The sequence below is a fragment of the Juglans microcarpa x Juglans regia genome, chromosome 1D (genome assembly GCF_004785595.1).
Source record: "Juglans microcarpa x Juglans regia isolate MS1-56 chromosome 1D, Jm3101_v1.0, whole genome shotgun sequence".
Taxonomy (NCBI): Eukaryota; Viridiplantae; Streptophyta; class Magnoliopsida; order Fagales; family Juglandaceae; genus Juglans; species Juglans microcarpa x Juglans regia.
The window spans coordinates 31,919,882-31,944,648 of NC_054594.1; the positions used below are offsets into that span (position 1 = coordinate 31,919,882).

General features: G+C 36.6%; 2 protein-coding genes across 2 annotated transcripts; both read left to right on the forward strand.

Annotated features, from left to right (window-relative positions):
• Positions 1 to 7,287: 7,287 nt before the first annotated feature.
• Positions 7,288 to 14,539, forward strand: LOC121255710 (glyoxysomal fatty acid beta-oxidation multifunctional protein MFP-a-like). Its single transcript, XM_041156198.1, has 18 exons — positions 7,288 to 7,502; positions 10,018 to 10,089; positions 10,192 to 10,257; positions 10,352 to 10,411; positions 10,529 to 10,596; positions 10,685 to 10,766; positions 10,934 to 10,989; positions 11,114 to 11,416; positions 11,502 to 11,588; positions 11,749 to 11,923; positions 12,096 to 12,217; positions 12,317 to 12,480; positions 12,567 to 12,821; positions 12,940 to 13,061; positions 13,179 to 13,300; positions 13,458 to 13,606; positions 13,692 to 13,830; positions 14,133 to 14,539. The coding sequence occupies exons 1-18, from the start codon at positions 7,397 to 7,399 to the stop codon at positions 14,166 to 14,168; spliced, it is 2,184 nt and encodes a 727-aa protein (XP_041012132.1). The 5' UTR covers positions 7,288 to 7,396; the 3' UTR covers positions 14,169 to 14,539.
• Positions 14,540 to 16,009: 1,470 nt separating this feature from the next.
• On the forward strand, positions 16,010 to 24,140 carry LOC121255721 (glyoxysomal fatty acid beta-oxidation multifunctional protein MFP-a). Its single transcript, XM_041156209.1, has 18 exons — positions 16,010 to 16,318; positions 17,146 to 17,217; positions 17,298 to 17,363; positions 17,454 to 17,513; positions 17,616 to 17,683; positions 17,763 to 17,844; positions 19,388 to 19,443; positions 19,552 to 19,854; positions 19,941 to 20,027; positions 20,930 to 21,104; positions 21,740 to 21,861; positions 21,950 to 22,113; positions 22,190 to 22,444; positions 22,530 to 22,651; positions 22,781 to 22,902; positions 23,216 to 23,364; positions 23,442 to 23,580; positions 23,896 to 24,140. The coding sequence occupies exons 1-18, from the start codon at positions 16,216 to 16,218 to the stop codon at positions 23,929 to 23,931; spliced, it is 2,181 nt and encodes a 726-aa protein (XP_041012143.1). The 5' UTR covers positions 16,010 to 16,215; the 3' UTR covers positions 23,932 to 24,140.
• The last annotated feature ends 627 nt before the right edge of the window (positions 24,141 to 24,767 follow it).

The following is a 24,767-nucleotide window of genomic DNA, read 5'->3' on the forward strand; positions in this document are numbered from 1 at the left end:
CATGCGTTAATTAATGCAGAATCATCAGATTCCTGATCTCCTTGGTCAGCTCGCTCGCTCGATCGATCGGCACTTAATTTCCATGGCTGTGAGGGATATTTGGGCCCATAGTTTTAATTAAAAGATAGAGTCAACAAGAGACACACTGCTATGAAGAAAACGATTTAAGGAGGTGACTCAGATTTTAAAGAGGAGAGAGTTAGGCTCAAATTTTTAAAAGGAAAAGATTTTATAAGAAAATAATCTCTATAAATAGTTTACAAGAGGTAACAAATATTCAACTTGATTATTTCACTATTTTATATACTTACTCTCATATTATATCTCTGACTTAAGTATCAGAATATCTTCAGGGCAACAAGTGTCGTCTTTTATTATTGCATGTCATCCGTATGATTAGTGGTGTGAAACACGTCCTTTATAGTGGTGCCGTTTGTGGGATCTCTACATAATTCAACGTGATTTTTATATGCCAACCATTAGGCGATCATACGCAAACCGTGATCCAGAAGCAAGCATGACAGACGTAGAAACGAGATTGTCAGAAGCTGAGGAAAAACTGAAGCAGGTGATGGCAGTTGCCGAGCAACTGTAAAAAGAGAACTAAGAACTGAAACAGGAAAAAGATGGCCCCCTTCCTGTCCAAAACGGGCAAATCAAAGGTGATGCGCATAGTGTAGAAGGCGTAAACAATGAAGAGATAGAGAAAAAAATGCTGCATGATGAACTGTGCAGTCTGGCTGACAAGTACGAGAAGATGGCGAAGAGGATCTGTGGTTCCTCTTCTATGGAGCGGCTGCTTACTCGTAGAAATCTTCCTTACAACGAGGAAGTCATGGTGGTACCCCTACCATCCAAATTCAAAGTGTTGCAGATTGACTTGTACAATGGATCCAAGGACTCCGCTGATCACCTTGAAAATTTCAAGGCACATATGACCCTTCACGGCTTCCCTGGGGAAGTAGCTTGTCGTGCTTTCCCACTGACGTTGAAAGGGATAGCACGTGGTTGGTTTGGGACCCTACGAGCTGGATCCATCAGCAGTTTTGAGGAGATGGCAAAGCAGTTCCTTACATAGTTTATGGCAAGTAGAATGTGGCGTAGACCAGCTGCCTATATGCTAACCATAAAACAAAAAGAGGGAGAAAACTTGAAAGCCTATTTGACGTGCTTCAACGAAGAAAGGCTCATTATGGATGACCAAGACGAGAAGATCAACTTGGCCACCTCCTAGGGGGCATCTGGCCTCGAAGCCCGTTCATGGCTGAGTTAGCCAAGAGAACTCCATCCACCTTAAGGGAGTTCATGGATCGAGCAGACAATTTTGTGAATGCTGAAGACACGTTGCAGACTCTCTTGGGGCTGAGAAGGCAGGAAGTGAAGTCAAATAGTACCTAGACTTACTAAAAGAGATCAGGAAGGAGGTGGATCCAAAAGCGAGCATGAAAAAAAAAAGAATGCTAGAGGTATACTACATCACCCCCAACAAGCCCTAAACCACTGCACCCAACAGGTCAAAACCATAACTCCATTGCAACACTGTGGCCAACATAACTGTAGTGCATTTTGCCACACCCATGGTGAGCAACACTTCGCTAGATCCACACAAGTGCAGATAATATATCTAGTTGCTAGCTATGTTCATGATGGGCAGCACCTCTTGGCGGGCAATGAAAGCAGTTTCCTTACTACCAAACAAGACCCACGCCCCTTGGCGAGCAACAAGGCCAATGCCCCTTGGCGGGCAACAAGGCCAACGCCTATCGGGGAGCAACAAGTGATGAGCAACAAAACCGACACCTCCACCAAGCAACCAGACCAAGGTCTTCGTGGAAAGCATATGTGGTTCTGTCACTGCCCATGCCAGAGCATGGCTACCCGCAGGCATCGCCCATGTATCACTAGGCTTCACCACACTTTAGCGAGATGGCTTAGGTTTACAAATTTCAAACTTGTAATTTGTATTACACTTACCTATTTTGCTTTTCATGAGAACTTGTTAGGGACCTCAGTCTAGTCCCTAAACACTAAGGTCCATGAGCTCTTCTTGATGATTGTGATGACTGGTTGGCTTTGCTAACTTGCTTGGCCTTGAACTTTCGTGGCAATAGAGGGTCCCTAGGTTGATGAATGTTTACTGTTTAAGTGATAGAAGTAATGATGATGATGATGCAATCAGGTGATCTAAGTGTTTTGATGAATGATGATGCGATGTGGCACGACTTGTGCTTGTCCTTGAGATTGGCACCGAATGGAGATGGGCTAGAGTTGGATGAGTGAGGTGAGGTTAGGGTTTCAGATGCTAGGGCAACTAGGGTTGACATGGTTTAGGGTAATGGGATTAGGGGTAGCGTGATTTGGGGTTTGGATATGGTTTGGACGGATTGGAGGTGAAGAAGGAAACGTTCCTAAATGGTAGGAATCTATTTAAGAAAGATAGGAATTTGGTGTTGGCAAATATGGTAAGTCTTGGTTGACTTGAGGTAATGTAGGGATGGAGAGATTTAATAGATTGAAGATGGAATGGCAATTCCTTAAATCAAGGGATTGGATTTGGATAAAGTTAAGGATTCCTAAAATAAAGGAATTACCTTATGGGAACTTTTGTGGTTTCAGGTAGGGTTTGTGGGAGATGGAAGACAACTAATTATGGTAAGTGGGGATATAGGATATTGGCTTGGATGTGGGAATGGATTGATGGTGTTTGTTTGGTGAGAAAACTTAGAAAATATAAAAACAATGCAAGAACAATTCGAGTAAAATAAGAATGATCAATGGAAGACAAGAGAATGAATGAATAATACTCATAAGATTGGATAACTTGAATCACACTTATTTATGAATTGCAAGATGTAATTCTCTCTTTGAGATTCACGAACTGCACCCAAAAGAGCCCAAGTACAAAGGCACGAAAATGACCTCAAGAACAATAATAGTCTCCACAAAGCAAATTGGCAAAAGGTGAAAATGAAATGGCTAAGTGCCTTATTTATAACAAAAGCATAAGAGGAAACCCTAAAGTGGTTCCTTGTAACTGATGGCTTGGGTGGGCCCCACATAGCCCTTGGTAGGCCTTGGCTCATGGTAGCCTAGGTTGGCCCATGACATGGGCCCTGTGCTGGTTGGCCTGACTTAGACTGGGCTGGCATGGCACGGCCCAGGCTAGGGGGGTTGGGCATTGGCCTGCTGCTACTGGTGCTGGCCTGGCATGGCCGAGGCAGGGGCCTGGGCGTGGGCAGGCTACTGTGACTGCTACGTCTGCTGCTGATGGCACTGCATGGCCCAGGTAGAGGCCTAGACATTGGCATGGCGTGCGTAGGAGCATGCACATGGGCGTGTGCATGGGTGTGCGCATGATGGGCCGTGCGCGGTCACTAACCTCGCTAGGCATGTGCTTGCTGGACAACGCGCGGCAAGTAGCCTCGCTGGGCACCTTTTGCTTATCAAGGCATGAGCCTTGGCATGCATGTAGGTTGGTTGTGGGGTTGTCCAGGTATGTCAATGGCAGCGTCAGGGGCTCAGCCATGGGCTACTTTTCTTGAGGTTCTGACATAACTTCTTAGGATGCGGTGCAACCAAAAATGGTGTGGAGGTCAAGAGACCCCGCACAGTTAGGCACCAAAGGTCAAGTTACATACTTGCGATGCACTCAGCAGTCAGCCACCAAAAGTCGAGTTACATACTCGTGGTGCACTTAGCAGTCAACCACCAAAAGTCGAGTTACATACTTGCGGAGCAATAAAAAAAGTGTAGAGGTCAAAAGATCTCACGGCCCTCTCAACAGTTAGCCACCAAAGGTCGAGTTACATACTCGCGGTGCACTTAGCAGTCAACTACCAAAATTCGAGTTACATACTCGAGGTGCAATCTAAAAGAGCGTGGAGGTCAAAAGACCTCATGACCCTTTCAACAATTTGCCACCAAAGGTCGAGTTATATACTCGCGGTGCACTCAGCAGTCAGCCACCAAAAGTCGAGTTACATACTCGCGGTGCAATCAAAAAGGGTGTGAGGTCAAAAGACCCCACGACCCTCTCAACAGTTAGCCACTAAAGGTTGAGTTACATATTCTCGGTACACTCAGTAGTCAGCCACCAAAAGTTGAGTTACATATTCGCGGTGCAATAAAAAAGAGCGTGGAGGTCAAAAGATCCCATGACCTTCCCAGCAGTTAGTCACCAAAGGTCAAGTTATATACTCACGGTGCACTCAGCAGTTAGCCACCAAAGGTCAAGTTACATATTCGTGGTGCACTCAGCAGTTAGACACCAAAAGTCAAGTTACACACTCGCGGTGCAATAAAAAAGGGCGTGGAGGTCAAAAGACCCCACAATCCCCTTAATAGTTAGCCACCAAAAGTCGAGTTACACACTCACGGTGTATCCAGAAAAGGGCGTAGAGGTCAGCAGACCCCACGAACCTTGTACTGATCTTCACCAGCAAGCACTGAGTGTTTATGCTCACACAAGAATCGTCGCAAACGAGTTACCTTCTAGAATGAGCCACCAACCTCCACAACCGCCTAACGTGGGGTTAGGGAGTCGACAAGTTCCCTAACCACTTAAGCGTGTTTTACTACCACAAATACTAACAACAACAACAACAACAACAATAACAATAACAACAACAACAACAATTTACACCTAGGGACAGAAGATCCACTACTACTAAGAAAAGCAAAAAGGTCACAAAAATACATACCAAAAACCAATAAAGAAAAACGGTCACTCTTCGTCGACAATAAACAATCTTTCAGGCTAACATTCACACTAATAAACAAACTCAAAGTTGAACTCTGCGCTCACACCTAATATGGTTGAGTACGTCTCCCGCCTATCTCTCCAAACTGAGTTTTTCACCACTTAGTACAAAACAGACAAAAATTTGGGATCACATAGGAAACTAGATACCAATTTTCAAAATTTATTCTGCAGATTATTGACTTGAAGACTCTCAAGGCCTCCTGAGGCTTCACAAGAGGGTGGAGACACCTATACACTAACTAGTATGGACCCTCAGCGGGGTAGAGGAGAACAAAATCAAGCAAGCGCCCATGAGCTAGCAGGGTAAAAGGCAGGTGCAGAGAATGAAAAGTATTTAATTTCTCATATGCCAGCACAAAGAAAATTAGCTGGGTAACTAGAAGGGATATTTGGGCTCCCACAATTTTAGTTAAGAGATAAGTCAAGAAGAGACTCAAACTCCTAAAAAGAAAAGAACTCAGACTCCTAAGAGGGAGGTGACTTAGGTTCTTAAGAGGAGAGAGGCTCATACTCCTAAAATGAAAAATGTTTCACAAAGAAATAATCTCTATAAATAGTCTACAAGAGGTAATAAATACTCAACTTGATTATTTTGTTACTTTATACACTTACTCTCATATTATAAATCTGACTTAAGCATCGGAATGTCCCCATGGCAACCACTGCCGCTCCTTTATTATTGCAAGTCATTCGTATGATTGGTGGTGTAAAATACATCATTTACAATGACCAGTTGTTGGGCTCAAAATGTTATTGAGAATAATCAAGGGCTAAAATGTAGCCGACCATTCAGAAATTATCTAGTACTACGCCAAATACATCAGGCGATAAAGTAAAAGATAATAAAATTGCAAGCATCGGTCAACCAAATTTAAATAATTACTTGCATGCATGCATCTTATGCCATATTCAACGCCTTTTTATTGCATGCGCTTTTTTTTTTTTTTTTTCTTTTTTAAATTAATTGACTCGTATTATGGACCTAACAAGTTTAAGCTAATCAGGGCGCGGTAAAAACCACTATTTTATATATTTATGTATATATATATATATATATATGTATGCATGCGTTAGAGCCCGCATGACGATCGATCCTGTAATTTGCGTGAAGAATTAATACAAGTACTGATCAATAGCGTCAACAGCTTAGACCTTGATCGATCTGTATGGCCACCAACCCGGACGTTCAACTGTTCAAACTTCAAAGTGCACGTACTTTTATATATCCAACGTAATTAAGCTGATTCATCCAAAAAAGAAAAGAAACAAAGTCAAGCACGTGCATGCCTGCGTATAATAAATTAATAAGGACATCGAAAATTCAAATAACTGACTTTCAATCCCGGCCATAAAACGAAGCCTGCTAGCATGGCTCGTAGCTGCAAAAATAGAATTATCCAACGAGTCAACCTCCGTTTAAGCAAATCAGCGCGCAAAAATAAGCATAAAGTCTATGGACGAAAAATACAGGAAATTCAGACCTGATCACTCGAAATCAAATGGAAAACCTTGTAACTTCCCTTTCCGAGGGGTCAATACATCAAGGTTTAAAATTTCAATCGTCTAATTGAATAATCATATTGTTTGCACACTCTCGTTTGTTTTCAAAAAGCTTCTTAATTCATTTTATCTAATCATTATAATTTTTCTAAATTTTAATTTAAATAAAATAAACAATTCAACTTTTTTAAATCTCAAAACAAAAATAATATTAAAAATATATATTCTAACAATATTTTATTCAAATTTTTAATTTTAATCTCAACTCATCTCATCTCATTTCATCTCATTTGCGAAAACAAACGAGGCATATGTGAATTAATTTTCTAAATAAAAAAAATTCTAAAACTAAAAATACAAATTAAGATAAAGTATTAGTTACTTTAAGAAAATAACTAAATGCATTATATTATATTATATTATATATATATATATATATAAATATAATACACTCAGTCAATTATCACAAGTCATAATACAAAGAGTATCACTCGTTCGATTCAGCATGATTAGTTAATAATTGTTCATGTAGTGGGGATAATGTGTTTGTTAAAAGTTTTATTTTTTATTAATCAATTAATTAAAGGAGAAGAATTCCTAGCTCTATTCAATTATTTTATATGCAGCAATATTCCTCCGTTGATGGGACCCTAATTACTTCACCCTCCATAGAATTCAATTCTTCGCAGAAATTATATATTAATTTCTAATTTTGCTTCCTTATTTAGTTACATAAAATTAAATTATTTTATTTAATTTCGTATAATCAATATATTTTTTTAAATTTTTATATAAAATATAATAAATAATCTAATTTTTTTTTAATTTTAAAATAAAAATTATATTAAAAAATAATATTATAACTACCTTTTATTCAATTTTTAATAAAATATATCTCGATCAACTGTAGCAAACCTGCCTTACAAGAGTCCAACGTCACTCGGCATACTCGGTTAGACTCGCACAGCACGCCGCCTGGCATCCAGGTTATAAAAACCAACCGCTCAAAGCTAAGACCTCCCATAAGTATTAGCTGGCATCAATTCTCTGCGCATAGTGAGAGAGACACACAGACAGACACAGAGAGTCGTGAAGCAGAGAAGAGAGCAGCAGAGACATATATATATACATATAATGGGTAGCAGTACTGCATATGGAAGAATAGCGATGGAGGTGGGAACTGATGGGATTGCTCTCATAACCATTATCAACCCTCCTGTTAATTCCCTCACCTTTGATGGTACTTTTTTTCCCCTACAAATTATCAGGTCTAAAGCATATATATCTACTATATATATATTATGCCATTTTTTGCCTTTTTTTTTTCACAAATATATTCATGGATTAATTATGCTGAGACTCTGATCTGCCGGCTTCAATGGAGGTGAAATTTCAATTTGCCTTTGATTACTGGCCGGCCACACGTACATATGCATTTCATTTGAAAAGAAAAATCCATTACGCGTGTGTATATATACATATATATAGATTTTTTTTTTTTTTTTTGAGTCTTGGTTTTGTCAAAAACATTTTCATGGATTTATTATGGGCTGGAATAGATATTGTATAACTTGTTTCGACGGAGATGACAACCGGTGATGGGGTGGGTAGTGGCTGTACATGACCATGCGGGCCACCATACAATATCAGCTTAATTTCCTTTAAAATTCTCTGATCATCTGCTTATAAATTAGATGATACTTTTCTTCTTTATTCCATTTACCAGTTTACTAGTCAATATTCATACATGCAGGAAAATCGGTGACGAGAAAATTTACATGCTTTTTTGTAAAGATATGTAAAAAGTCCTCAATTATATATTTAAAAAAAAAAATCTGTAGACAAATAGTACTAATGTTTAAAAAAGAATGAAAAGACAAATAGTACTACTTGATCAAAAAATGGATTGATCGCTGGCGGCTTGCATGGTGGGATGTTGTTTAATTTTAATCACTCTTTGGTGGCAAGCATTAATATCTTCCAGTAGTTGGTTTTTGTTTATTATTAGAGAAACATTACTTTGTCCACTCATTTGTACCGCTCCATTTTATCGTTTGGTAAATTTTTTTTTTTATTTAATAATTAAGAAAGTGATTTTAAATGTATTAGTATTTTTATTATTTTTTAAAAATATTTAAATATATTAAAAAATATAAAAAAAAAAATTTACACTGGACGATACGCCCAGCGGTCAACATGGGGCGGCATAGTAGCCCCACCTTATTATTATCATCAACATGATCATCATTAAAAGTTATTTATTTATTTATTTTATATAAGCATAGTCTGATCAACGGGTTCCACCACTTTTACAAAGGATGTAAATTACACAAACTCATTTAGGACCGATCGGATAGAAACAGTTTTATCTCATTTCATCATTACAAAATTTTTAAATTCTAATAATATTGAAAAAATAATATTATAATAATATTCTAACAATATTTTATTCAACTTTTAATTTTCATCTCGTTTATTTTTACAGATGAGATGAGATGAGTTAAGATTAAAGTTAAAAATTAAATAAAATATTGTTAGAATATATTTTCTTAAGATTATTTTTGTTTTGAGATTTAAAAAAATTAAATTATTTATTTTATTTTGTATGAAGATTTAGAAAAGTTGTAATGATTAGACGGGATGAGATGAGTTGAGATCGTAATTTGTGAAAACAAACAAGATCTAAAACCAACTCATCTCATCTCATCTCATTATCCAAACGAAGACTTAAAAAAATGGTCACCATCTTACCATGAAATTTTTAAAAGCTCCCAACATCCGGATACATGTAGCTAGCAGTACTAATGCATCTTAAAAAGAAAAAAAAAGCATTTACTTACCAACCGATCAATTGCTTGCGTCTTTATAATTTGCGTCTCAGCAAATGATCAATTGGATAGACAGAGGAATAACGAATTAAGTTGCTCTAAAATATTCTAAAGTTTTCAAATATAATACTTAATTAGCTTTTACAATAAAGTAAACATTTATAATTCCTAAGATATATTTTAAAATTTTCTTGCATAAGAATTATAAATATTAGATATTTATTTTTGTCACAAACATTGGATCGATGCAACGATCACGGGATAATATATCTGTGCTTAAATCAAGGTTCTCATAACTTATTTCTCGAATTTGAGAGTGTCAAATTGGAGAGATAAAAATATATAAGGAGACCTATATATAATATTTATTAATTTTTTAGTGTTGTCCGAAATATTGAGAAGACAAGCTAAATTCGAGAAAGAAGTTAAAAAATATTCTGCTTGGCTATGGATCATTGTTGTTTCATGATCGAAGACATTAGGGCTCGTTTGGATAGTGAGATGAAATGAAATAGTTTTAATTGATTTGAATAAAATATTATTAAAATATTTTTTTTTAATATTATTATTATTTTAAAATTTAAAAAAATTAAATTATTTATTATATTTTAAGTGAAAATTTAAAAAAAATATAATGATAATAGGAGATGACGTGATATGTTTTCTGTATCCAAATAAATCCTAAACTCAAAGACTAGTTGGGAATTACTGTTCCCGGTGTCTCTAAAATTCAAGCTTAATGTTTCAATCGACCACCTTGCGATCGAGTAGGATTAATGATACTACAGGGCTAACCTTTTCGTTTGCAAAACCATGCATGGTTGCTAATTAAAGTACTCATGTTGTTCTGTCTCCCAGTTAAGAATATCGAAGTTTTGACTAATCGATATGATGAAGTAACTCTCTCTCTCTCTCTCTCTCTCTCAGTGATGCGCAGCTTGAAAGACAGTTATGAGGAGGCATTACGAAGAGATGATGTGAAGGCAATTGTTATTACAGGTGAGTGTGGAGATATGTCAATTTGTCCTTGTTGTGCATGACTGAAGTTATTTGAGATCTGGAGCTAATAATATCCTAGACATGATCATGTAATTGGAACAGGCGCAAAGGGCAATTTTGCTGGGGGGTTTGATGTTTCAGCTATTGGAGGAAGTCAAGGGGGAACGAGTATGTTTTCCCTTCTTTTTGTCTTGCTTTATCGAAGTACTTCGACCAGCTTGTTTTATAAGTGAATGAAGTCTCAACGTTTATGTGTTTTCAGTGGAGACAGAACAAAGGCCTGGCTATTTAGCTGTAGATGTTATCACTGACATTTTCGAAGGTACGTATATATTCCGGTTTTTATCTCTGTCCTCGTTATTTCGGGTTGTTCTTCAAAGACAGTACTACTCGATCTATGTTCGTTATTTGACTGCTAATTGCTTTTGTCTAATTTCAGCTGCGAGAAAGCCTTCGGTTGCTGCCATTGATGGGCTTACCATAGGTGGAGGATTAGAGATTGCAATGGTATGTGCCGAAATTCAATTCCTTCGGACTAGAATCTTCTCTATCAAGTCTTCTTTTACATAATCTTTTTATGTTTTTGTTTTATCAGGCATGCCATGCTAGAATATCAACTCCCACTGCGCAATTAGGGTTGCCTGAACTGACGCTTGGAATAATTCCTGGACTTGGGGGTATGGCTGTTGTGCTTTATCATTTATGTTCATCTCTCTCTTTGTTTTCTTTTTAAGAAATCATCAAATGGATTTGAAGAAAAAGAATGAAATATTTTCTTTTTATTGAGATTCTCTTGAATTATTATATGTGCACGTCTAACATGCTAGCTCCTGATATGGCTCAGGAACACAGAGACTTCCACGTCTTGTTGGTCTCTCAAAGGCGATTGAAATGATGCTGGTATGCTTGATCTGATTAATCTTTTCTTTTGCTTGGCTCTTTTATTTGGCATGCTAGCGACAGAAATCGCATTCGTTTTTTTTCTCTCAAATTCTCTATCCCCTCTTGGGGTGCGCTCAAACAGATGTCAGAGCTAGTCAAAGGGGATGAAGCTTTTACTTTTGGTCTCGTGGATGCCATTGTTTCACCTGATGAGTTGTTAAAAACTGCACGTCGATGGGCCCTTGATATCTTTGACTCCAGAAGGCCATGGGTTACCACTCTTCACAAGACCGACAAGATAGAACCCATTGGGGAAGCAAGGGATTCACTCAAGTTTGCCAGAGCTCAGGCCCAGAAACAGGCTTCCAATCTTAAACACCCATTGATTTGCATTGATGTTATCGAAGAGGGTATAGTTCGAGGTCCCCGAGCAGGACTATGGAAGGTCCTTATCTGTCTCTAAGATTCTCTTAGTTCCCCATGTATAACAGTGAAGTGCAACTGCTTGATATTGTGTCTGATTTTGGCAGGAAGCTGAAGCTTTTCAAGAACTTCTGTATTCTGACACTTCCAAGAGTTTGGTCCATATCTTCTTCGCTCAAAATGGAACATCAAAGGTTTGAAAAATAAATTTTTATTGACAAAGCATAGTTGATTCATCCTCAAAATAGTGAGAAAGAGAACCATGCATATAGGTTTTTATTTTTTCTCTATATATATAGTCCTATGTCCTGAGGTTAATTTCCTAAAAAAGCCCTCTTCACATACCTTAAACAGGTACCTGGAGTTACTGATGTCGGTTTAGTTCCAAGACCAGTGAATAAGATTGCTGTCGTTGGTGGAGGACTAATTGGCTCTGCAATAGCAACGGCATTAACTCTTAGTAATTATCAAGTAATCCTTAAAGAAGTAGATGAAAAGCTCTTGCAGGCTGCGATTGGTAGAGTCAGAGGTGAGTCTAGAATCCCATATTTGCATTATAGTTTCTTATTAATTCTGAAAAGGAAATCCTGTTTGCTTTTCTGTGTATATTATAGCTTCCATTCTTGTGGACAGAATTCCAATTGATCTTTGTTTCTAAAAAGTTAAAATTTTCTTGTGTAATATTTCTTTTCATTGATCAGCCGACCTGCAAAGCAGTTTGAAGAAAGGGAAAATGTCTCGTGAGAAGTTTGAGAAAACCCTCTCTCTTCTCAATGGTGTCCTTGACTATGAAAGCTTTGAAGATGTGGACATGGTGATTGAGGTAGTTCACAATGCCATTTAGTTTGCCTTTATCATTGTTGTTTATTCAGAAAGCGGATGAAAAAGAGATTCAATATTTGTTGTCTGACACATGGAACAGGCTGCTACAGAGGATGTTTCTTTAAAGCAACAAACTTTTGCTGATCTTGAAAAGTATTGCCCACCACATTGCATATTTGCAAGTAGCGATTACACAATTGACTTGAACCTGATTGCAGATAGGACAAAGTCAAAAGATCGTATTGTTGGATCTCATTTCTTCAGGTAGTGCCAGATCTACCATTGTCGTTTTCCCTTCTGCAATCCATTTTGCTCAAGTCTTAACCATTTAGTTATATGCTTCTATGCAGTCCGGTTCATGCCATGCCAATTTTGGAAATTGCTCACACTAAGCAGACGTCTCCTCAAGTGATTGTTGACTTGATACATGTTGGGAAAAACATGGGGAAAACCCCAGTAGTAGTTGGAAATGGCACTGGATTTGCCATAAACAGGATGTTCTTCCCTTATACACAAGCTGCTCTTTTGCTCGTTGAGCGTGGTACCGATCTCTATCAGATTGATGGGGCTATTACCAATTTCGGAATGCCAATGGGCCCTTTCAGGTTTTTAATTCATACCTAAAATTATGACACAAGTAATATTGATCTTGTTGTTGCCTCTTAATGTGATCCAAGTTCATTCACTTAACTGGCTGTTTTGTTTCTATTTTTATCCATGCAGATTGGCTGACCTGGTTGGCCTCGATGTTGCTATTGAGACTGGCAAGCCATTTGTTCAGAATTTTCCTGAGCGAACATACAAGTCAATGCTTATCTCACTTTTACAGGAGGACAAGAGAGCAGGTATGAGTTTGTTGTTGAAACTGAAAGGAAAAAGTGATTAACCTATTGATTTAAATCTATTCAAATGTCAGTGTGGATCTTTAACTCTTTCTTGGTTTGCCATGGACTGTGTCTCAGGTGAGACTACTCACAAAGGGTTCTATGTGTATGATGAGGAACTCAATGCTAGCCCTGATTCTGAATTGGAAAAATATATTGAGGAGTCAAGGAGCATTTCTGGAGTAACCATTGACCCTAAGGTCTCTCTCTCTCTCTCTCTCTCTCTCTCTCTCTCTCTCACACACACACACACACACAGAGATTAGCACACGTACCTGCCGATATAACATCTATATTTGGAGTCTGTCCCCCTCCCTCACTCTTCTAATTTTTTCTTGAAATTGAACTTGGAAACAGCTAATGAAGGTAACAGAAAAGGATATTGTGGAGATGATATTCTTCCCCGTGGTGAATGAGGCCTGCCGAGTCCTTGCTGAAGGTATTGTAATCAATGCAGCAGACCTTGACTTTGTTGCCGTTATGGGCATGGGTTTTCCACCTTACAGGTTTGTAAACTTCATTGGTTTAATGCAAGTTCCTGCTCAATTTCATGAAATTGTAGCTAAACCTGCTGGGGTTACATTTGATCAGGGGAGGTATTATGTTCTGGGCTGACTCTATCGGATCTAAATACATTTATTCAAGATTGGAGGAATGGTCAAAGATATATGGAGAATTCTTCAAGCCCTGTGCCTATTTAGCTGAAAGAGCTGCCAAGGGGACTCCTCTGGTGAGATATCTAAAACTGAATTTTGTCTGTCCACTAAATGTAGCAATGAAGATCTTTGATATTTACAAATCCTTGACGGATAACAGTAACAGATTACAAGAAGTGAATCCATGCCCGCATGCATGGGGCTTAGTATTGTCAAAAAATCCTTGTTGAACCCCCATAGCTTTCCACTGTTGAATGGACCTAAGAACAGCTTTGGTCCATTCAAGAAGCAACCACTTGCATACTCATTCGCTTTCATGCAACACATGCAGCACACACTATTAACTCCTAATGGTTCTTGCACTGTTTGGTTGCAGAGTTCTCCAGTGCAGCAAGCAGCACCTCAATTGTAAGATCGATTTACTGGGTTGCATCGCCTGATTGGTTCAATAATCTCCTTGTATTCTTCCACAAGCCTCAGTCCCAAAAGCATTTTGACCAATTACACGAGTGAGACCATCTTTCACCAACAACCCCTTCTTCGACCAATTGCAGTCAAGCGTAGTATGAAAATGTTAACGATTTACTCGCGTGGATGATGATGACAGACCATCAAAAAATGCTGCTGAAGATATCGAGGATATCATCTAATCTCTCCTGCGTTGTCACTCAGCTTTTGGAGCTCATCTCTCTGTTATATTCCCCGTTTTAACTTTAAATGTTGTAGATTATATCATTTTCATCTCTTATGTAAGAATCCAAATAAATAAATAAATAAAAATGAAGTAATGAACATATCGTAAAGCGTCAATATTATGTGATCGTTTTAAAAAAAATTGAGTTTATTATTTAAAAATTAATTTTTTTTATGAAAATTTTATATTTATTTATTATTTTAAAATAATTACGCAATATTTATATACAGACTATAATTTCTCGAATAAAAAAGGACGAGCACCAAAATGTAAATTAAAATGTAAATATTAACGTAGAAATAAAATAAAAACTTAGTTTGATTTTGATACATTGCTGAAGCAAGCAGACACCGTGGATAAGATTGCGGCGGTGCATCGACAATCGTGCAACCTTGGAAACATCACCTGTTTGCTCGTTCTCATCCGATCCGAAAAGATAAAAGATAAACATAATCATTTTTCTTCCCCGAAGAATTACTTATTGTAACGTCAGGCAGGCAGGCGGTCAGGCAGGATAGGCCACGACATTTACGTATTATCACTACGTGGCTTGCCGATGGAGAAACACGACCCCGTGAGGATTTTGAAATTTCAACCAAAAAAATACTTTGATTTTGTTTTTATAAAACAAAAGACGTATCACAAATGAGGAAGCTCCACTTGCCACCACAATGCGTGAGAAACCTGAAACCCTATTTTTTTCTTTTTTTTCTTCTTTAGGAAAACTATATAAGATTGGCCATATAGATTAGAATAAATCTTTATAATATCTTCACACTTCACACTTTATATTTTTTTTTTATTTTTATTATTTTTTTCTTTTATCAAATATTTATTATATAAATAATAAATAGAAAATTTGAAATAATTTAAAAAGAATAAACTCAAAAAAAATTAAAAAAATATTAAAAAATTTAAAATTTTTAAAAAAAAAGTAGATTGTAAAATGTGGTGAAAGTTGTATAATAAAACCCTATAGATTATTGGGACACAATTCGAACTTAGAAGTGCAACTCTAATATCATACTAAATTATCAATTATCCTAAATTATAAACAAGAAGGAGAGGTGAAATACTCTAAACTACAAAATCTTCATTCAATGCTAAAAGAAATACTGAACATAATATTTGGATTGAAAACAAATTATAACTCAACTATTAGGACCATTTCGACAGTTAGAATATTATATTTATATATAAATAATAGTGAAATAGGTTTAAATTATGATGTTTTATTAGCTTTTGGTAAATAAGAGGAAAAATTTTAAATAAAAATATTATAAAGTTAAAAAATTATTTAAATATAATTTTTATTTTTTATATTTTATTTAAAAGTTTAGAAATTTTTAATCATTAAATAAGGATTAAATGAAAAGTTGAAAACTTTTCAAGTATATATAAATATAATATATATTTGAGTATTTATATAACTCAAGTATATAAAAATAGGACAATATAGCTAATGGAGCGTGCCGCGACTCTAGGAGCAGGAGTGGGATTAACGGACCTCCTCAACCATAGAGATGTATATACGCCACGACCACGGGGTTCGCCATTCCCATTTTTTTGTTCCAAGATAGCCTTTCCTTGTTACTAACTCATCCAAAACGTCACTATCTACGGTTATTCGCACACGCCAACTTCCTCTATCGAGAATTAAAAGCACGAACAAACCCATCCACCTAAAAGCTACGAGTACGACTGACTTCAATTATTTGTGCCGAGTGCCACAGACTACAGAGAGAGAGAGAGAGAGAGACACGTAATGGGTAGCGGTGCAAAGGGAAGAACGGTCATCGAGGTGGGAGCCGATGGGGTGGCTCTCATAACCCTTATCAACCCTCCTGTTAATTCCCTCTCCCTTGATGGTATACTTTTTCCTTGATCCAAACTCTTATCATGGTTGCCCTTTTCCCTCATACCCATTTAAAATTAGAACTGTGTTTTTTGCCTTTGTTCTTCGTTTTTGGGTTTTTTTTCTCTTATGTTTTTTCTGTGTTCTTTTTTTTTTTTTTTACAAGCAGCTTCCCCTGCTTATTTTCCTCTTCATGTTTATTCAGGGAGAATTAAACTTGCATGCGTTATTAGTTTTCATTTCTTGCCGCGTTCTCAAATTCAGTTGAATTTTGGTTGATTTTGCCAATTCTGTTTGGGGTAGATTTTTGGAAACCTTTTTTTTGGGGGTAGAGGATGATAATTAATAATATGATAGTAATCAGCGGGATCAAAACATATTTGTTTATTTTACAGATAAATTGGTAGTTGTTTTTAGTGTCATTTGCAGTTGTAATACCGCATAGACGTTATGAGTAGTGGAAAGAGCTGTGAAATTAAAACTAAGATCAGTTGTTTAGATCTCAGGCCCCTTTATTTGGTGAATTATATGTTTTTTCTGGTTAGATGTATCTCATGCATACTTTCTGTGTAGATGGAAAAAACCTCTTTTGATCATTAATAAAGCCTTAACTTGGTGAAGGATTAAATATTTCTGGTCCTAAAAGTTTGATTCCATTTGGGCTTTTTTCAATGATAAATAAAAATTCATATTTGGATCAATAGAATCCGACTCCATTTTCCCTATTTCCTGGCACTTTCTCCAAAGTTTGGGTCGGTGCAGGGCGAGAACATTAGTCTTGTCTTCAAAAGAATATTGGAATTTTAATTAATCTGATCTCTCTCTCTCTCTCTCTCTCAGTGTTGCGCAGCTTAAAGGACTGTTATGAGGAGGCCTTAAGAAGAGACGATGTAAAGGCCATCGTTGTTACCGGTGAGTCTGAAGATTTGTTAATATGTCTTGTCTAGCATTGGTGTTGATTGCGATATGAAGCTAGCATCTTATGTGAGCAGGTGCAAAGGGCAAGTTTTCTGGTGGCTTTGATATTGCAGCTTTTGAAGGATTTCGAAATGGATCGAGTACGTTAGCTGTTTTTCCATGTTTCATGTTCTGCTAACTGCTAATTCTCTCTTGGTTCCTGAAATGATGATTTTTTTTTGTGTTTATAGTAGGGAGAGAAACGAAACCTGGCTATATATCTATAGAGATTATTACCGACACGGTAGAAGGTACATATTTGGATTTTATCTGAGTTCTTGTTGTTTAAGAACTCTTCTCCAAGGAAATTGCTTGATAACTGCACAAATTGATCACCTGCTTTTTTTTTTCAGCTGCAAGAAAGCCTTCAGTTGCTGCCATCGATGGCCTTGCTTTAGGTGGAGGATTAGAGGTTGCAATGGTATGTATTTCCATCTCTCTTGAACTGGAAGCATATCTTTGAACTTTGTTGTTTCATCATTCTCAGTTTTCTGTATCAGGCATGCCATGCTAGAATATCAACTCCCACTGCTCAATTAGGGTTGCCTGAACTTCAGCTTGGATTAATTCCTGGATTTGGAGGTAAGTCTGCTTCGTCCTTTTTATTTTTATTTTTTATTTTTAATATATAGTACTGATGGAATCATTATGTTTAATCTGTTTTCTATGTTTGAATCAGAACTTTGAAGTCATTGTTTTGCAGTTTCTATTTAATGATAAGTAACAGCAACACTGTAAGATAGAAATTGCAGTATCTATTTGTTGGGGTGTGTCCACAATACCGCTCCTGCAGCTGTTCTAAAAACAGGCCAGCAGGGTGCGATGCCAAATTCCATAAAAGACTTCAAGTGTGTCTTCCCCAACACCAATTGGTTTTAGGTAGATTCATAGCTCACGATCTGACACTATTGATATGTAAAGTGGGTATCTTCAAAACGAAGATCCTAGATGCATATTTTCTATCAAAATCTAGATAATCAATTTCATTATTTTGCATCGATCTTCCAACGTGTAGCAAATTTTGAATGGCTCTACCTTTGAAGTGCACTTGTTTAGCCTTGTTGAGTTGGCACTTAGGCAGGCTTTTAAAGGACAGCAGCATGAGATGGCTCCTCCACAGAAGTGAGCAGAATTATGGCTATCAATTGGGAAGATAGAAGTAGCCCATATACAATTTTTTTTTTTTTTTTTTTTTTTATCAGTAAGTAGCCCACATATACAATCAAGCTAGCAAATGATAATATTAAACTTGTGTAGTGCAAGAGATCAAATTAGACAAATGAAGCATATGTGAGACATTAAGATACAACATTTTTGGAAGAAAATGGTGAAAGGGAATTGGTTAAGATTTTTTTGTCCTGTAGCTGACCAGAGAGGCACAATAAGGATGAGGGAAGGATAAAAGAGAAATACAGGTAGGGGCTGTTTATTGTGAGAACTATATTATGGACCTATCTTAAGATGATTAGATTTTAATTATCAAAAGAGTAATTCAGTTGGCTGACCACAAAACTGGTGAGAGCATGTTTTTTACTCGAGTAGAGGTGGCATATCTTTTGGATTTTGTTTATGGTCTTGTTCTGAGGATGGCTCATCATTTGAGTCATATTTTATTAGACAAGCAGAATGGCTTAGCCAATCACATCATTCTTGTTTCTTTTTTGGGTAAATTGCAGTATATGTCGATCATTACCAACTTCTGTAATATACATAAATACATACAGATTTAACTGCACAAAAACATATATATTTTTATAAACTATAACTGGATTCCCTTGAACTTAGTCATGCTATTTTAAACAAGAAGCATAATTTTGTCCTCTGGTTTCTTCTTTCGAAGACTTTGCCCATTTACATTAGTGCGAAGGGCCTTCTTTTAAAGCATTGGCTACAATAATCAACTAGACCTTGTCAAGCAACATATGAAAAATAGATTTGACCAATGGTGTTGCCAGTCTGATTTAGAGTCAATTCCACAGACCTTTTTTTTCCATAGTCTTTAATGACTTGGGCTTTGAGAAGTCAATGCAAAAAATGAAAGAGAAAAAGAATAATACATGTATAAAGAAGTTTGTTATGAAAATCTTCTGGAATCATTACTTATGTTGGCATACTCCATATCCAGGAACACAACGGCTTCCACGTCTTGTTGGTCTCTCAAAAGCACTTGAAATGATGCTGGTATGTTTTGATTTGCCTTTTCTCTTGCTTGGCTCTAATGATTTTGAGTGCTAGGAACATAAATTTCAATAATCTTTCTCTATCACCTCTGGGTGGGTGCTTGAATAGATGTCAAAGCCAGTCAAAGGAGAGGAGGCCCATATGTTGGGCCTTGTGGATGCAGTTGTTTCACGTGATGAGTTGATAAATATTGCACGTCAGTGGGCGCTGGATATCTTTCACCGTAGAAGACCATGGGTTGCTAGTCTTTACAAGACCGACAAGATAGAGCCCCTTGGAGAAGCGAGGGAAATACTGAAGTTTGCAAGAGCTCAGGCCCTGAAGCAGGCTCCCAATCTCAAACACCCATTGGTTTGCATTGATGCCATTGAAGAGGGTATAGTTTCTGGTCCCCGGGCTGGACTCTGGAAGGTTCTTATCTGTCTCTACTTGTCCATTTCTTCCCCTTCAAAAAGCAGTGACATGCAATAGCTTGATGGTGTGTCTGATATTGGCAGGAGGCTGAAGCTTTTCAAGCACTTCCACATTCTGACACTTCCAAGAGTTTGGTGCATATCTTCTTTGCTCAACGTGGAACGTCAAAGGTTCGAGAATGAAAATTTTATTCTTCTTGAGCATTGTTGATTAATCTTCTAATTGTACGGAGAAGAACCCTTCAAATAGTTTTTTTTTTTTTTTTTTGGGGGGGGGGGGGGGGGGATGGTTTGACTGCTGATCTACAAACAGTATATACTAATCAAGACTTTAATTCTTCTCCTGTTGAAACCTGTTTGTGGACGATGACTAAATTTAGGGAATCTTTTCAGACAGATGTGTACTCATTATTATAGATTTAATTTTGAATAAAGCTTTGGCTACTCAAGTAGTGGAATTGAGTTAATAGCCGTATAAGAAAGTTTGGAGTCATATTGGGTAGTATGATGTTGAATATGTTTTTTTTAATCGGTAAACAAGATTTTATTGATCATGTTGGAATATGTTGGCATTAACTTGTTTATGAGAATGCTTCTCCTAATTTCAAAGTGTTCTGTCGTTCATGATGCTACTCTTGTGTGTAGTTTAGCTGGCAGTTAAGTGGACCAGACCATCCTGGGTGGTTAAACTGAATGTCTTATGGTAACCATTTAATCATATTGGTGTTTCCTTAAAAACTTGGCACTTGAGAATAAGAAATTTGAGTTTCAGCTTCAGGTTTCAGAGATTGGTAGTTCTGTTCCTTGTAACTCGTAACATAAGTCAGGAGCTTGAATAGATCTATACATTTTGTTAATCTAATAGTCTTGGTCAATCATGAATTTGGCTTTTTATTCCTTTCTGTAATGATCTTATGGATTCAGTCCTATGTCCTAGAATAAGGTTAATCCAGGTTACTCCTTGCAAACATGTTTACAAACATATCTTCTACTTTTTAAGCTGCCTAGATTTTCCTTATTGGAAAAAATAAGACAAACTTTCTGAGATTGTCTCTTCTCATAACCTTAAACAGGTACCGGGGATTACTGATATTGGTTTAGTGCCAAGACGAGTTAATAAGGTCGCTATTCTTGGTGGAGGACTAATGGGCTCTGGAATAGCAACAGCTTTGATTCTTAGTAATTATCCAGTCATCCTTAAAGAAGTAAACGACAAGTTCTTGCAGGCTGGGATTGGTAGAGTGAGAGGTGAGGCTAGCATTCCCATCTTCAGATTATGGTTCTAATTAGTTTCTCTGAGGATTTCAGCATGGCTTTTGTTTCTAAATGTTGTAAAGTACTGCTTCATACACTTATGGAAAAAAACGATTCCTCTATAGCTCTTGAGGCCTTGTTTGGTTACACAGATAAGATGAGATAAGAAATCTGTGAATAGTAGTAATAGTTTGTGAATAGTAGTGAAATAGTTTAAGTTAAGATGTATTATGGGGTTTTGGGAGAGGAGAGAGTTGAATAAAAATATTATAAATTTCAAATAGTCAAATATTTCAATTTCAAATATTTCAAATATTATAATTTTTAAATATAATTTTTGTTTTGGGATTTGAAAAAGTTGAATTGTTTTTGTGTTTTGTTTAAAAGTTTGGAAAAGTTGTAATGATTAGGTAATAATTAGATGAAAAATGAAAATTTAAAATTGAAAGTGTTTGTGTTTGTGTTTGAATGGTGTTTGGTTGTTGAGATTAGATGAGATGAGATGGGTTGAAACCATCTGTGAAATGAAATGGGTCCTAAATAGATTCTGCTCTGGTAAACATAAATTCCAGTTAGTGTTTGTTTATAAAATGTTAATTTCTTCTTTTACAATATTTCTTTTCATCCAGCCAATTTGCAAAGCCGAGTGAAGAAAGGGAAAATGTCTCAAGAGAAGTTTGAGAAAACCATCTCTCTTCTCAAAGGTGCCCTTGACTATGAAAGCTTTAAAGATGTGGACATGGTGATTGAGGTGGTTACAATGCATTGGTTTATATTTGTCATTGTTGTTTATTCAGAATGGGAAAATATTAACTATTTGTTGTTGATGCTTGGAACAGGCTGTGATTGAGAATGTTTCTTTAAAGCAGCAAATTTTTGCTGATCTTGAGAAGTATTGCCCACCACATTGCATACTTGCCAGTAACACCTCCACAATTGACTTGAACCTGATTGGAGAAAAGACAAGATCCCAAAATCGGATTGTGGGAGCTCATTTCTTTAGGTAGTACCAGATTTACAGTTATATTTCTGTCTGCAATTTTGTTTTGGACAACCATTTAGTTATGCTTCTCATGCAGTCCGGCTCATGTCATGCCACTTCTAGAAATTGTTCGTACTAAGCAGACATCTCCCCAAGTAATTGTTGACTTGCTAGATGTTGGTAAAAAAATTAAGAAGACTCCAGTGGTGGTTGGAAACTGCACAGGCTTTGCTGTCAACAGGATGTTCTTCCCTTATTCACAAGCTGCTATTTTGCTTGTTGAGCGTGGTACAGATCCCTATCAGATCGATAGGGCAAGTACCAAGTTTGGAATGCCAATGGGACCTTTCAGGTTTAACATCTTTATCCTTTTATTGCTTCTTAAAATGATCTAATTTGTTGCTAACTGGCCCTGACATTTTATTCTCTTCATGCAGATTAGCTGACCTGGTTGGTTTTGGTGTTGCAATTGCAACTGGCATGCAATATATCGAGCATTTTCCTGAGAGAACTTATAAATCAATGCTTATACCACTAATGCTGGAGGATAAAAGAGCAGGTACAAGTTTTTTTTTTTTTTTTTTTTGTTAAAAGTGAAGGGTCAGGTGGTTGAATTATTGGATTAAAATTACTCATATTCAGTATGCAGCTTTAAGTATTTCTTGGTTTACCATACACTCTTCTCCAGGTCAGTCTACTCGCAAAGGGTTCTATATATATGATGAGAAGCGCAAAGCTAGCCCAGATCCTGAATTGTATAAATATATTGAGAAGTCAAGGAGCATTTCTGGTGTAACCATTGACCCTAAGGTCTCTCTCTCCCTCTCCCTCCCTCCCTCCCTCCCTCTCTCCCACACATGCGCGACATACACCCACCCCTAAAGACGCACACGGTGTATTGTCACGTAATCAAACTTTGGTGTCTGGCCTGTTTTACTATACTGGGGGATGTAAGGAGATATAGTACTGCAATGGTAAACTGCATAATGGTGATGGCCTGAAACGTATGTGCGCGCGTGTGAAACATATTATATATATATATATATATATATATAAGATAATATTAATGGTGTAATATGGAAGTGTCCTATCTCCTCATTTTTAATAAATTGAACTTGGACAGCTAGTGAAGTTACCCGAAAAGGACATTGTGGAGATGATATTCTTACCAGTGGTAAATGAGGCCTGCCGAGTCCTTGCCGAGGGTATTGCAGTCAAAGCAGCAGACCTTGACATCGCTGCTGTCATGGGCATGGGTTTCCCACCTTACAGGTTTGTAATTTTCATTGGTCTTGCAAGAGGTCTCAACACTATAAATCGTGCTAACCCTGTGGGTTACGTTTGATCAGGGGGGGTATTATGTTTTGGGCTGATTCTCTTGGATCCAAATACGTCTATTCGAGATTGGAGGAATGGTCAAAGATGTATGGAGATTTCTTCAAGCCTTGTGCCTACTTGGCTGAAAGAGCTGCCAAGGGGGCTCCTCTGGTGAGAAATCGGAAATCATATTTTGCCTAATCTCTAAAAATTGAAATGAAGCCATGTACGTACTTTGGGGCTAGGGATTGCCTCCAATTTTGAACTGAATTAAATCCTTTGGGACTTGGGATTACCTATTATTTTTAGTTGATTTAGGCTGTAAATTCCACTCTTGGAAACTCCTCTGATTGGTACTTATTTATGATCTAGGAATCACATATTAGTTCTCACATTCATGCTACAATATACATGATCTATAATGGGTCAAGATTAATATGGCTGGCCCTTGCTCACTGTTATTTTTCTCTCTAATGGTTCTTGCAGAGTGCTCCGGCGGAGCAAGCAAAATCTCGGTTGTAGGATCTTCTGCTCATTTCTTTGCCGGCCGAGAATTTCCTTATTCGTTTTCTTAAGCTATATTTTTAATTTTTCTGCAATCCTTTTTCCCTTCACCTCCATTAGATAAGATGGCTCAGGAGGAGCTAAATAATGTATGAGATGGGAGAGACTATAAGCATTTCAAGTTTATATGGGCATTCATAATAAAATGCTCAAGTTTTACAGTTAAACTACCTTTCATCATCTATTATCGCAATAGCATTGGTTTCCATATCTGCATCTTCAAAATCACCTTTTGAAAATTGATTTTGCAGGAAAAATTTTTATATTGAATTATGCATCTTTGAATTATTATATATATTTTACAATTATAAATTATTAATTAACATATGATTAGTGTAATTATAAAATATGAAAAAAATATATATATTATTATTAAAAAAATAATATTATATTATTATTTTAATGAATTCAAAAGCTAATCCAATGTGGAGTTATGGATAAGGAAGTTTCAAATATATAAAAAATATATACTTTTCATCAAATTTTAAAGATGATACTTATTTAATGAGTCTAATGCGAATGCTCAGAGCACTCTTAATAGTTTCTTTATTTTATCCCTTAAAATATATTATCAAAATTTATTTTTACTATTTTACATATTGACTTTTACAATATGTGATCTATTAGCTTATCTATTTTTTCTCTAATTATTTAAATATTTTTTTTAAATATTTCATTTCTATCAATAAATTTACAATATCTATATAATTTTTTATATTTGCAATTTGTTTTTATATATAATGTAAAACAATTCAATCCTATACAGGTTAAACAAAAATATATAAGCCAAATAA

Bases quoted from the DNA above. Each gene is read 5' to 3' on its own strand.
- LOC121255710 (XM_041156198.1), top strand. From the start codon at position 7,397: ATGGGTAGCAGTACTGCATATGGAAGAATAGCGATGGAGGTGGGAACT. The intron at 7,503-10,017 runs GTACTTTTTTTC...TCTCTCTCTCAG, and splicing joins TAATTCCCTCACCTTTGATG to TGATGCGCAGCTTGAAAGAC. The intron at 10,597-10,684 runs GTATGTGCCGAA...TTGTTTTATCAG, and splicing joins GAGGATTAGAGATTGCAATG to GCATGCCATGCTAGAATATC.
- LOC121255721 (XM_041156209.1), top strand. From the start codon at position 16,216: ATGGGTAGCGGTGCAAAGGGAAGAACGGTCATCGAGGTGGGAGCCGAT. The intron at 21,862-21,949 runs GTGGTTACAATG...TGCTTGGAACAG, and splicing joins ATGTGGACATGGTGATTGAG to GCTGTGATTGAGAATGTTTC. The intron at 22,114-22,189 runs GTAGTACCAGAT...CTTCTCATGCAG, and splicing joins GTGGGAGCTCATTTCTTTAG to TCCGGCTCATGTCATGCCAC.